Here is a 13,185-nt window from a genome sequence, read left to right as displayed (position 1 = left end):
GAGCAATATTGTAGTATCTAGTAGCAATATTGTAGTATCTAGTAGCAATATTGTGGTATCTAGTAGCAATGTTGTAGTATCTAGTAGCAATATTGTAGTATCTAGTAGCAATGTTGTGATATCCATTATCAATATTGTAGTATCTAGGAGCAATATTGTAGTATCTAGTAGCAATATTGTAGTATCTAGTAGCAATATTGTGGTATCTAGTAGCAATGTTGTAGTATCTAGTAGCAATATTGTAGTATCTAGTAGCAATGTTGTGATATCCATTATCAATATTGTAGTATCTAGGAGCAATATTGTAGTATCTAGTAGCAATATTGTAGTATCTAGTAGCAATATTGTGGTATCTAGTAGCAATGTTGTAGTATCTAGTAGCAATATTGTAGTATCTAGTAGCAATGTTGTGATATCCATTATCAATATTGTAGTATCTAGGAGCAATACTGTAGTATCTAGTAGCAATATTGTAGTAGCAATGTTGTGGTATCTAGTAGCAATATTGTAGTATCTAGTAGCAATATTGTAGTATCTAGTAGCAATATTGTAGTATCTAGTAGCAATGTTGTAGTATCTAGTAGCAATGTTGTAGTATCTAGTAGCAATATTGTAGTATCTAGTAGCAATATTGTAGTATCTAGTAGCAATATTGTGGTATCTAGTAGCAATATTGTAGTATCTAGTAGCAATATTGTAGTATCTAGTAGCAATATTGTAGTATCTAGTAGCAATATTGTGGTATCTAGTAGCAATATTGTAGTATCTAGTAGCAATATTGTAGTATCTAGTAGCAATATTGTGGTATCTAGTAGCAATGTTGTGTATCTAGTAGCAATATTGTAGTATCTAGTAGCAATATTGTAGTATCTAGTAGCAATATTGTAGTATCTAGTAGCAATATTGTGGTATCCAGTAGCAATATTGTAGTATCTAGTAGCAATATTGTAGTATCTAGTAGCAATATTGTAGTATCTAGTAGCAATATTTGTAGTATCTAGTAGCAATATTGTAGTATCTAGTAGCAATATTGTAGTATCTAGTAGCAATATTGTAGTATCTAGTAGCAATATTGTAGTATCTAGTAGCAATATTGTAGTATCTAGTAGCAATATTGTAGTATCTAGTAGCAATGTTGTGGTATCTAGTAGCAATATTGTAGTATCTAGTAGCAATATTGTAGTATCTAGTAGCAATGTTGTAGTATCTAGTAGCAATATTGTAGTATCTAGTAGCAATATTGTAGTATCTAGTAGCAATATTGTAGTATCTAGTAGCAATATTGTAGTATCTAGTAGCAATATTGTGTATCTATTAGCAATATTGTAGTATCTAGTAGCAATATTGTAGTATCTAGTAGCAATATTGTAGTATCTAGTAGCAATATTGTAGTATCTAGTAGCAATGTTGTAGTATCTAGTAGCAATGTTGTAGTATCTAGTAGCAATATTGTAGTATCTAGTAGCAATGTTGTAGTATCTAGTAGCAATGTTGTAGTATCTAGTAGCAATATTGTAGTATCTAGTAGCAATATTGTAGTATCTGATAGCATGTGCTATCAATAGCAATACATTTAATCATGATGAAGCATTAGTAATACTTCTGATAGCATTATTTTGGTAATAAACAATATTGTGGTATTCCGTATCAATGTTGTTCAACAGCAATATTGGGGTATCCATTTTCAGTACATATCCACTATCGATACCTTGGCATCCAATTATATAAAACAAGTTGTAATCAATATTTGAATACAGCAAACATTTCTAAATTATACACAAAATGAAATGGAATTTTTAGTTATTCATCTGATCTGCTCTTGAACAGCTAGCTGACAAAACGGGTGGTTGTTTGTAAATAGATTCTGGCAAGGGATCCGATAAGGAGAAAGGGACGCCTACTTCCAGCAGACAAATTTATAACCCCATGTTATATAACAGTAAGAAACCAGATATTTATGTGAATATGCAGTCCTAATCTGGCTGCAATATAACAAGTGAAAGTCAAGATTTATCACATCGTTAAGTAAGGAGATGAACTTTGAATTGGCCAGGCAGAGTTATGTAACAGAGTTGTAATGGGAACCAGGACTTACAACCCATACAAATAGTCATAATTTATAAATATTTAGTCTTAAATCCTAGACTATGGTAACTAGATATGTATGTGTGGTATGAATGTTGTGATATGTGTGCTGTGTTGTGAGGAATGTATGTTGTGTATGTTGTATTGTAGGTTAATGTTGTATTAATGAAATGTTGTAGTTACAGTAAAATATGTTTGTAATGAACACAACAAATCCATGGTCAGTACTTTTCATTCCTTGCCAAGGCTCCTCAAGATGTTTGTAATATTTGTAAACCAAAATATGCTCATAAAGTAAGAAAAGATGAGTAATTCCACTGGTTGAAAGTCCCAAGAGGTTTGTTCTTATCATGTTTTACTACGTAAAGTATGTGTTGTATGAATTCTGCGATGTGTGTGATATAATGTAATGATGTTATTGTTGCATTATGTGTAGGAATCTTGTGTTTTATGTTGTGATTGTGTTGTGTTATATGGTGTGTAGTGCTGTTTATTGTGGTGTGTTTATATGTTATGAATTATTACATATTTTGATATGTGTTGTATGATTTGAGGTATTTGTTAAATGGTATGTGTTTTGTGATGTGTTGTATACATTGAGAGCTAATGTGATGTATATGTTGTGATGTGTTGTATACATTGAGAGCTAATGTGATGTATATGTTGTGATGTGTTGTATAAATAGAGAGGTATTGTGATGTATATATTGTGATAAGCTGTATACGTTGCTATATGTTGTAAACATTGAGAGATATTATGATGTGTATGTTGTGATGTGTTGTATACATTGAGAGATATTGTGATATGTATGTTGTGATGTGTATATTGTGATGTGTGTGTATACATTAAGACCTATTGTGATGTATATGTTTTGATGTGTTGTATACATTAAGAGGTATTGTGATGTGTATATTGTGATGTTTATATACATTAAGATCTTTTGTGATATGTATGTTGTGATGTGTATATTGTGATGTGTTGTATACATTAAGAGGTATTGTGATTGTATGTTGTGATGTGTTATTGTGATGTGTTGTATACATTGAGAGATATTGTGATGTATATGTTGTGATATGTGTATACATAGAGATATTGTGATGTGTATGTTGTGATGTGTATTATGATAGTATGTGATGTGTATTTGTGATGTGTTTGTATACATTAAGACCTATTGTTGATATGTGTATGTTGTAATATGTGTATATTGTGATTGTTGTATACATTGAGAGATATTGTGATATGTATTTGTGATGTGTATATTGTGATGTGTTTATACATTAAGAGTGTATTGTGATGTGTATATTGTGATGTGTTGTATACATTAAGATATTGTGATAGTATGTTGTGATGTGATATTGTGATGTGTTGTATACATTAAGACCTTTGTGATATGTATGTTGTTGAATGTGTATATTGTGATGTTTTGTATACATTAAGTATAGTGATGAGTTGTGATGTGTGTTGTATACATTAAGACCTATGTGATATGTGTATGTGTATATTTGTGCATATGTGATGTGTGTGTTGATAGTTGTTGTTATACATTAGTTTGTGTGTATAGTTTGTGATGGTTATACATTTTGAGGATATTGTGTGTATATTGTGATGTGTTGTATACATTAAGATATTGTGATATGTATATGTGATATTGTGATGTGTTGTATACATTAAGACCTATTGTGATATGTATATTGTGATGTGATATATTGTGATGTGTTGTATACATTGAGAGTGTATATTGTGATGTGTATACATTGTGATATTGTTGTATACATTGAGAGATATTGTGATATGTATATTGTGATATGTTGTATACATTGAGAGGTATGTATATGTTGTGATGTATATTTGTGATGTGTATAATGTATGTGATGTGTTGTTTATACATTAAGACCTATTGTGATGTGTATATTGTGATGTGTTGTATACATTAAGACCTATTGTGATATGTATTGTGTTGTGTATATGCTGTGATATTGATATTGAGAGATATTGTGATATGTGATGTTGTATGTGATGTGTATATTGTGATGTGTTGTATACATTAAGACCTATTGTGATGTATATGTTTTGATACTGACAGATAGCTGTAACTGAGGAGTTTGATTTACTATGGCAGGTCTGTGGGCCTCATTAAGTAGATATCAGACCCCAGCGTAGAATGGCTTCACCATCTGTCCCAGGCTGGTACACAACACATGTCTGTTTGGACGCTGATGTCAGAATGGTGTAACACACACCAATTCATGATTCTCATTGCTCTCACATTCCTCCATGCCACAGCCAGCTTTTTATGTTATCAAGATCAAAGATGGCTCATTTACTGTGGTTTCTCAATTGACAAAACAATTGAGGTTTGCCTGTCTCTGCTTGCTGTCATTGTTGTTGCTCTTTCCCATACATCTTCCCTAGCCAAAAGTTTGAGAAGACGTAGCCTAGTGCTACATGAGAGAGAGGGAGAAGAGTGGAGGTCTGCCAAAGCCAGCCTGGCGTGGCTCAGTCAATATGTTATATCCTCTTATTAAAATGAAGCACTTTAGGCCAATTACAGCGGAATAATGAGGGGATCAAACAGCCGGAGAGACACTGCACCTCTGTCATTCTTATTAAACTTCATTCCTAGTTTGAAATCACCATCAGTTTGTTGTCAAAGTATGGACCATAGCTCATTGGTAAAGTGTCAGAATGAGGGGGGTAGGAAAATCCCTTTACAAAGATTGTACTGAAGGCTCAAGTATCAAGTTCCTTTCTGCATGATATGAGCAGGAAGCATTTCCTTGATAAAATTCGAATTCACAAATTTTGAAATCACATGAAGCAGTTGCCATGTTCTGACTGTTTGTTGTTGAATTTTCTATGGGTACTCCGGCTTTCTTCCACCTACATGAGTTACTCTAACTTTACTCTACCTACTTTGACTGTAAAACTTACAAACAAATTGATAAAATTGACAAAAACTTAAATTAGAGTTTCAGTTCTGTATGACAGATTTATTGCTCTTCTCATCCTTTCTACATGTTCTGATTTCTTTGTATAGTATCAAATGTTTCATGCTGAAATATTAATTTTCAAATGTTTGCATGCAGAATAAAGCTTTCAGTTTGATTAACTATTTTTAGGTAAAAATTATTAAAGATTTGCTTTAGAAAGCCCACATCTGAGCAATAAATTGCATGGTAGGTACTAATTAATGATCAGAAGAATTGGTATAATGGTATAGGTCTACTGAAGTTACTTCTGTTTTAGAATTCATTGGAAGATGGGTGATACAGGCCTTTTGGACCTCTTCTTTGCTTAAACCTGATAAGTGATACTTACCAAAATAGTAACTGGTTGATTTTATTTGCAATTTGGTTTTATTAGTTAACCTATTAATAGCCAGAGTCAATTAAGGACATGCCAGCTAGGTTTGTTGGGGGAGGAAAGCTGGAGTACCTGGAGAAAAATCATTGACCTGCAGTCCGTACAAGGCAACTGTCTCACATAGGATTCAAACTCACAACCAAGAGGCTTTTGTTTATATGTTGGACATCTTAACTTTTTGCCCACCGCAATCCTGAGAAGCTTGAAACATGAATCAAAACACAAAATGCTTGTGTGTAGAATCAAAAACACAAAATGTTCATGTATTATTGATAAAACATATAGTTTAGCAGGATGAAGCAGAGATGAAGAGGGAATAATTTTTTTCCTGCATGGTTACATGCTTCTGAGGTAAACTCTAGAACATGTAATAAGGTGATTTTAGAATCAATAACTTATACTGTTACAGTACAACCCGTCCTGGCAGCTAACACCTGTCCAAGTACACATCTAAGCTCATTTCAACATGTTGCCTCAGAAAACATCAAAGTTTTACAGATATACTATAGGCTTACTGGGGTCATCAAGTACAGTTAGGGGTCACAGGGGCGTAAGGGTACTTCCTGGCAGTGCGGAAGCTCCCAGACAGCTTATTAGGTCTAATTATAAGTAATATTATCATAGTAACATAAATGTCTGGATATAGTTTGAAAACAATAAACATATGCATTTAAAGATAATGATGGTTGTGTATTAAGATTTCCTGAACAGCAGCATTGCCTGCTGAAGTCAGATTAGAATGTACTTTTTGTTAGTTGAGATAAACTTGAGTATTTAGTTTCATGCTGTCCATTACTGTTTTGTAAAAGAGGTCTTCTTATCACATATAAAATAGGTGGCATCTGGAAACCTCTGTATGTATATTTATAGATCGTGGAGATATCCCTATTATCTTCTTCAGTAAATAGGAATTCTGATTTATCATGTCTACCCTACCAATTAAGGGAGACATTTATGGTGTCTTAACTTTGAATGAAGGAATTAAAGGCACATTGTATTAGCACTATTATTCTTCCTTTTTATCGTCTTCTACTTTAATTTTTTTTTTTGTCATGGCTCTTATATTTCTACTTCTGAACCATTGAAGATACAGCAATAGAACTTGTAGGATACCTGAATGACCGAAAACTGATTTGTGGTGCTTTACCGTTTGGTCACTCTGACCTTGGCATGAAGGTCAAAGGTAAAATAAATGCAAATATTAGTGATCTGGTGTCCAGGCCATAGCTATTTTGACTGTTGAAGGAATGAAAGTTGGAGGATACTTGCATGACCTTAATTTATTCACCCCTGACTACACATTTAGGCTGTTTTAAATCAAAGACTAGACCAGTCCATTATGTCATTTCAGGAGTAAAGGAGTTAAACCTCATTCACAGTGCACTACCTTTGGCCACATTGACCTTGACATAAAGGTCAAAGGTCAAATAAATGAAAATCTTCAGACTGATTTTGTTCTTCGATCTATAATTGTTTTGATTGTGGAAAGATCGTGATAAAACTTTGAGAATACTTGCACCACTGAATGCCAATGTGCAGTGGCTTTGACCTTGACCTAAAAGTCAAAAGTATGTAACAGTGGAGATTTAGCAATTATTTCTATAATAATAAAAATGTGAATATCTTGCTATATATATATAGACATGCTGGGACACATCCTTACATTTCACATCCTCTTGTGTTTCAGGACCAAAGGGAGACAAAGGAGAAACCGGGTTAAGGGTAAGTATATACTTACAGCTCATTATCAAATAATCTACCTAACATGATATAGCAACAATTAAAATAATTATCATTCTTTTTAGTTTTTTTTTTTTTTTTTTGCAGAGATGATGGTTTTGATATTTTGCATGACATTGTCAAAGCTGCAAAACTTTGATTCATGAAAAAATAAGAAAACTGTTACTCAAATATCATCTTAAAGACAGACCATGAAATTTATGTTAATTAATTTCTCTCACTTCAAGATAAATTCACAATTTTTTTTACCCACAACAATAATCGACTGTACTTTATGTACAGGTATAATTTATCTTTATTGTTATGAATATTGCTCTGTTGTGTTACCGTTGGAGATATGTCTTGTTTGATTTAATGTGTCCTGTTTTACAGGGAGAGAAAGGTTACGCAGGACTACCGGTATATACAAAATTATCAGATATTTTAGTAACTAACAGGAGCTATATAACGAAGGGTCTATCTGTCCTTATATAACAATGTTAAGCAAATCCTCACTGCTTCGTCTTGTTTCCAAGGGGTCATGGTGCTAAGGGTCATAGTGCTTAGGAGTCATGGTGCTAAGGGGTCATGGTGCTAAGGGTTATGGTCATGGTGCTAGGTGCTTAGGGTCATGGTGCTAAGGGGTCATGGTGCTAAGGGGTTAGGTGCTAAGGGTCATAGTGCTAAGGGGTCATGGTGCAAAGGGGTCATGGTGCCAAGAAAGGTCTGATATGTTACCAGCCACCATCCAGTTTTATGCCGCAGTTGTGAAATTAATTGTCAAGGAATCAAAATCAAGAAATAGTGGCTAAGACATCCCATTTTAGTTTCTGAATTTCGACCACTAGCCCTCTACCTTTAAGCCACATTGCTGAGTGGTTAAGGTGTTAGCTATCTGATATTCAACCACTAAAGATGCTACTTATGTGAAGGTGTCTGGCATTGACTGTAGGTCAGTGTTTGTTTTACAGGAATCCTGGTTTTCCTCCAATGTCAAACCCTGCCATATGCTTCAATTACTAAAGTCATTCATTGAATTTGAAATACATACAGATTAATTACCTCTTGTCATAGTTGACAAAATATTCATTTCAAAAGCTAAATCACTTTTGATGATACATTGATAATAAATTGGAAATTTAACATTGAGAATCGAAAATGTATATTCTTCCAGTTGCAGAAAAGGACTGGGATAGATCCTTCATTCCAGCGTAGAAAATTAACTGTCACTAACATTATGTAGCTAGGTAATGCTATAATTGCTTGAACTCACATAACGACTGCCAACACAGTATATAATCTAGTGAAAATTAATCATACAATATGCTAGTTTTAAATCCCAAAACTGACATGGATCAATGACATGATAGAAGGTTCAATTACTCTTGTGAAATTAATTAATAATACAATTACAACACCGTAGATTGAGCACTCATGTTCAATTTGCTGTATACAGTATCTTGAAATAGTCTTTGCAAGTGAAATTTAGTAAACTGGAACCTAACATACATTGTGCTTGATAGTCTTCACTGATGAAGTTGAGTACACTAGAACTTCAGAAATAAGTTGTGAAGAAATCAAAACCAAGAAACATTGGCTAAGAAATAAGCTGCCCAGAAATAGTGGCCAAGAAATCAAAACCACGAAACTTTGGCTAAGAAATAGCTGCCAAGAAATAGTGGACAAGAAATCAAAACCAAGAAACATTGGCTAAGAAATAAGCTGCCCAGATATAGTGTCCAAGAAATCAAAACCAAGAAATATTGGCTAAGAAATAAGCTGTCCAGAAATAGTTGCCAAGAAATCAAAACCACGAAACATTGGCTAAGAAATAAGCTGCCAAGAAATCAAAACCACGAAACATTGGCTAAGAAATAAGCTGCCAAGAAATAGTGGCCAAGAAATCAAAACCAAGAGACAGTGACCATGAATTAGTGTCCAAGAAATAGTGGCAAACAAGTAAGTTTCCTATAAATCAAAACCAAAAAAGAGTGGCTAAAAATGTATTAGCCAATTAAGAAATGTGTTGTCAAGAAACAAAAAACATGAAACAGTTGTCACAAATTCTAGCAAATTAATCTTGAAATACAGTGAATCAGCATAAATGGCTTTTAGCTTTATGCTAGCTAAAATATTTGTACACAATTCTATAGATAACTTCACCACAGGATTATCAACATACTGACTTCACACCAAGAACTCAAGATGATCAATTGAACAATCTGTGGAACTAAGGATCCTCTGCTTCTGTGGTCCAACACTGTTCTGTTTTACTTATGCTAAACTTGAGCACATCCGTTTCTCAAATAACACCTGATAAACAGTTGTTTGTCATGCATATAAATTGTAAAACACTTTTTATGTTGAGTTTCAATACAACTTAGTAAACCTGGAGGTGTCTTTTCCCTCTCATTTGTTGAAAATGGAACAGTTTTAAGAAGATATAATTGCTATTTTTCTGTTGTGGTAGAAACAGCCTGCAGGTGCTGGAGTAGCTTTTATGTATAGAGACATACAAGCATGGTGGATGTTTCTGACATTTCCCAACAAGAAAATGAACTGATCGAAATTTCTGTTTGTTATCAAAAGGCTTTACATTTGACAATGGAGGAATATTTCGAGCAATGACGAAATAGGTTAAAAGAAGAATTCCATTAAAGTTTACCGCAGGCATGTTACACCAATTTCTGTGATAATAGCAGACTTAACGAGAACACACATATATATACATATATACTTTTGTAGCTCCAAAACTGCATATTATACACTCATGTCAATTTAGAATAATACATGAGACGAAGAATTGATCTGCAAGTTATTGAGAAATGGTTCCCTCATAAACACTATGAAAGCAAAATCTTGAAAAATTTTAATTAGAATTTCTTGAATTTTGACCTGTGTGTAAATAACTGGATATTCGGTAAAAGATTTAAGGTCAATGCCATGATATTATGGAGAGAGTAGTATAGTGTTAGCCTTGTCCATCTCATCCTGCCCCACATATGGTAGGTGGGTCATATTGATAGACAGTAATGTCAAGGTCATATGGAAATGCAGAAATGCTAAAGGTCATATGAATAGCGAAAAAGGTCAAGGTCATATGGATATGGTGAAAGGTAAAGGTCATATGAATAGACAGTAAGGTCAAGGTCATATGGATATATTGAAAGGTAAAGGCCATATGGATAGGCTGCACATATGATCAAGGTCATGTGAGTAGGTTCTAGGGTCAAATCCTTATAGGTGAGCTGTTAGGTCAAGGTAATATTTTTAAGCTTTTAATGACAAGGTCATATGGATAGACTGTAAGATCAAGGTCATATGGATATTCTCTGATTCAGGTTTGATAAAGAATAAGAATCCTTTGTGTTTGCTAACCCCTTATAGGATGATTTGTGTAGTTAAAAATGTGTTGGGTTGTAATCGTTGTTTACCCACTTGTTTTGTGACATTCTCTTTGTCCATTTAAGGAGTTGTATGATTATTGAGACTATGTGTAGATGATTTGATCTATACACGAATGACAGATTTCTCTTGTCATTAATTGTCAATTCACTTAATTTCAGGGATACCCAGGGGTAAAAGGAATCAAGGTAGCTATCGTCTCCATGATCAGATACATTTTATCACCATGAAATTCTGAGATAAAACTGGCTCTGTTTAAGCACAATTTCTTTTACAATCTTTTTCTTTTTTTATCTACATCAGACAATTTGAATGCCAACTTTTTGAATTGTGCTACCTTACTATTGGCAGAATCTTTAAGACACCATCTTTTATTTCCAGCCAATTATTTATTTAATGTATGCTTTGATATTTTCAAGACAAATTCAAAATGAGGCAAACAACTTTTAAAGGTTTCAGTCAAGTTGTGTTTAGGTATGACCTTCATTGACCTTTAAGGTTTCCATCTAAGTGGATGATGCTGTTTCTATTCCAGGGTTATAAGGGCAGCAGAGGACCGATGGGTTTCCGTGGTTACGCTGGATTCCCGGTTTGTCATTGGTCTATGTATTCTTGTTACCTTGCCCAGTCGACCTCTCTCTACTTTGATTTTTGTGAATCCATAGCATGGGCTTCCTCATTTTGCTGCAATGCATGAATTTGATGAAGTGTACAAGGTCTTTTTGGTTTGGTGATAAATGTTGGTACCTTTCTGTCACTATTTGGTTTGGGATTTGTCTCTTCTTGTTCTCCCTACTCTGTCAGTCGTCAATCTATGTCTCCCTGTTGAATGAAGCACATCACCACACCACCTATGTTATATGTTTTCTACTCTCCTGCTATTACTCCATGCTTTTCCTGTCATGCTTTTCATTTATTTTCTGTTTCCTGATCAGTTATCTATATGCTATATCAATCACTGTTGTATGAGATTTGACCTATGACCTTTGATCAAAGGTCGCAGTTATTGTCAATCAAACCCCAGCTTCATACAGTTCAGTTATTTCTTGCTTGTCTTGTGATTCCCTCTATCACTTGTGCTGTGACCTTTTCCAATGTTTGCAACTCAGTCATGTAGAAAATATCTTTATCTGTCGTCAAACTCGGGAATCCTCATGGAGGCAATGTTTACAGCTAGTTACCATAACGACCATTCTTGAAATCTTAAGGTTTACTATCACTATCATGGTAACACACACTAGGACTATGTCATGGTAAAACTAAAGGCTCTGTGTGTGACAAATTGTGTATAATGAGACAAGGTAGTTTGTTCTATTAGTGATGCACAGCAAAAGAAATTTGTTGATTAAGAAAATGGAACACTATATTGGCTTTGAAGTTGGGTTTCACTTTTTTGTACCTTAAAAGTCCTTTGTAGGCCCGTGGTTGGTCTGTTTATGTCACCTGAAATTCAGTTTTACTATGACATAGTCAAGTTGTGAATAAAGTGACAGTGACAGAAACGCCTGGAGTATCAAGGATGTACTTAAGCATGATGCTACCTCCTCAATTTATCAAAATGTTTGTATTAGTCATTTTCCTGATGTTACATGTTAAAGAATTTTGTCTCCGTTTTAACATAAAACCTATAATGAAGGAATAATATTAGTTTTAGATCCTAGTTTAATCAAATAAGACAACATTTCACGGCATTATTGCATGCATCGTCTTATCAAATGAGAGTCTATGATATAAACAAAACATACATGTAGCCTCGATGAATTGATTCTGGCCTTGAAAATAAATATCTTTTACCTCATACATGTACAACAACCTACATTTCAAATGACAGAATATGTTACAAAAATCCAGCGAAGCATGCTAATTTGTCACCATATCCTCGAATCCTGACGACAAAAAGTCATGTCATTGTTTACTGACGTCAAGCCATAATGTCACAATGGATTTGTAGCCAATACATAGTGCTCCAGGTTATATTACACTAGTGACGTATGCAAAAACATTACACGGGTGAAGTTAATGGAAGTCAGGTAGATTACGTAATAAACTGTATGAAATTGACAAGGTAACATTGACAATTTGTGATTCGAACTGAGATCCTTCATGGTACTATACCAATGCTAGGTAACAGCATTTAATCATCTGTAACGCTTAAGGTATATATCTGCTGCATGACAACTAGAATGTGTAGTCCTCACTTTTAAACTTTTGATATTATTTTAAATCTTCCTAACACTGGCCTTGATACTGTATTACATGAAATTTTTGTTGTATAGAAATTTTCGTTGTTTTTCGAGGTTTCTATGGAACCACAAATATCAAAGCAACAAATTTTGTTTTATACATCGGTATTATCGCTGTTCCATCAGCTAACCACAAATATTTCTATCCACAAAATGATTTGAAAACTCCAAACCACAAAATAAACTCACAAATATTTCATGGTATACAGTATATAATTATTTCCAATTCAAGCGAAATTGAGGCCTTAAAGGGGTGGGGGTGCTTACTGGGTCAAATACGGAACTAATATTAAGTGTTTGTTTGGAATCAAACACTTTTGGAAGAGATTTACATACCGATGGTAACATCCAAATGGGTTAATTAGCTGAA

General features: G+C 33.9%; 1 protein-coding gene across 15 annotated transcripts in view; it reads left to right on the top strand.

The window, feature by feature from the left end:
• LOC138323535 (collagen alpha-1(XXIII) chain-like) overlaps positions 1-13,185 on the top strand; it is an 89,117-nt gene that overhangs the window by 26,847 nt on the left and 49,085 nt on the right. For 14 of the 15 annotated variants that reach the window (XM_069268195.1, XM_069268196.1, XM_069268193.1 and 11 more), the window contains exons 3-5: positions 7,136-7,170; positions 10,734-10,760; positions 11,108-11,161. In XM_069268195.1, the coding sequence (XP_069124296.1) occupies positions 7,136-7,170; positions 10,734-10,760; positions 11,108-11,161 (116 nt within the window). Of the gene's footprint in view, positions 1-7,135; positions 7,171-7,560; positions 7,588-10,733; positions 10,761-11,107; positions 11,162-13,185 lie in introns of all 15 variants that reach the window. The other variant, XM_069268194.1, reaches the window with a different exon arrangement.

This window comes from Argopecten irradians, chromosome 5 (genome assembly GCF_041381155.1).
Source record: "Argopecten irradians isolate NY chromosome 5, Ai_NY, whole genome shotgun sequence".
Lineage (NCBI taxonomy): Eukaryota > Metazoa > Mollusca > Bivalvia > Pectinida > Pectinidae > Argopecten > Argopecten irradians.
Note: the sequence above shows the minus strand (reverse complement) of the source record. Positions and strands in the feature narration are given on the sequence as shown.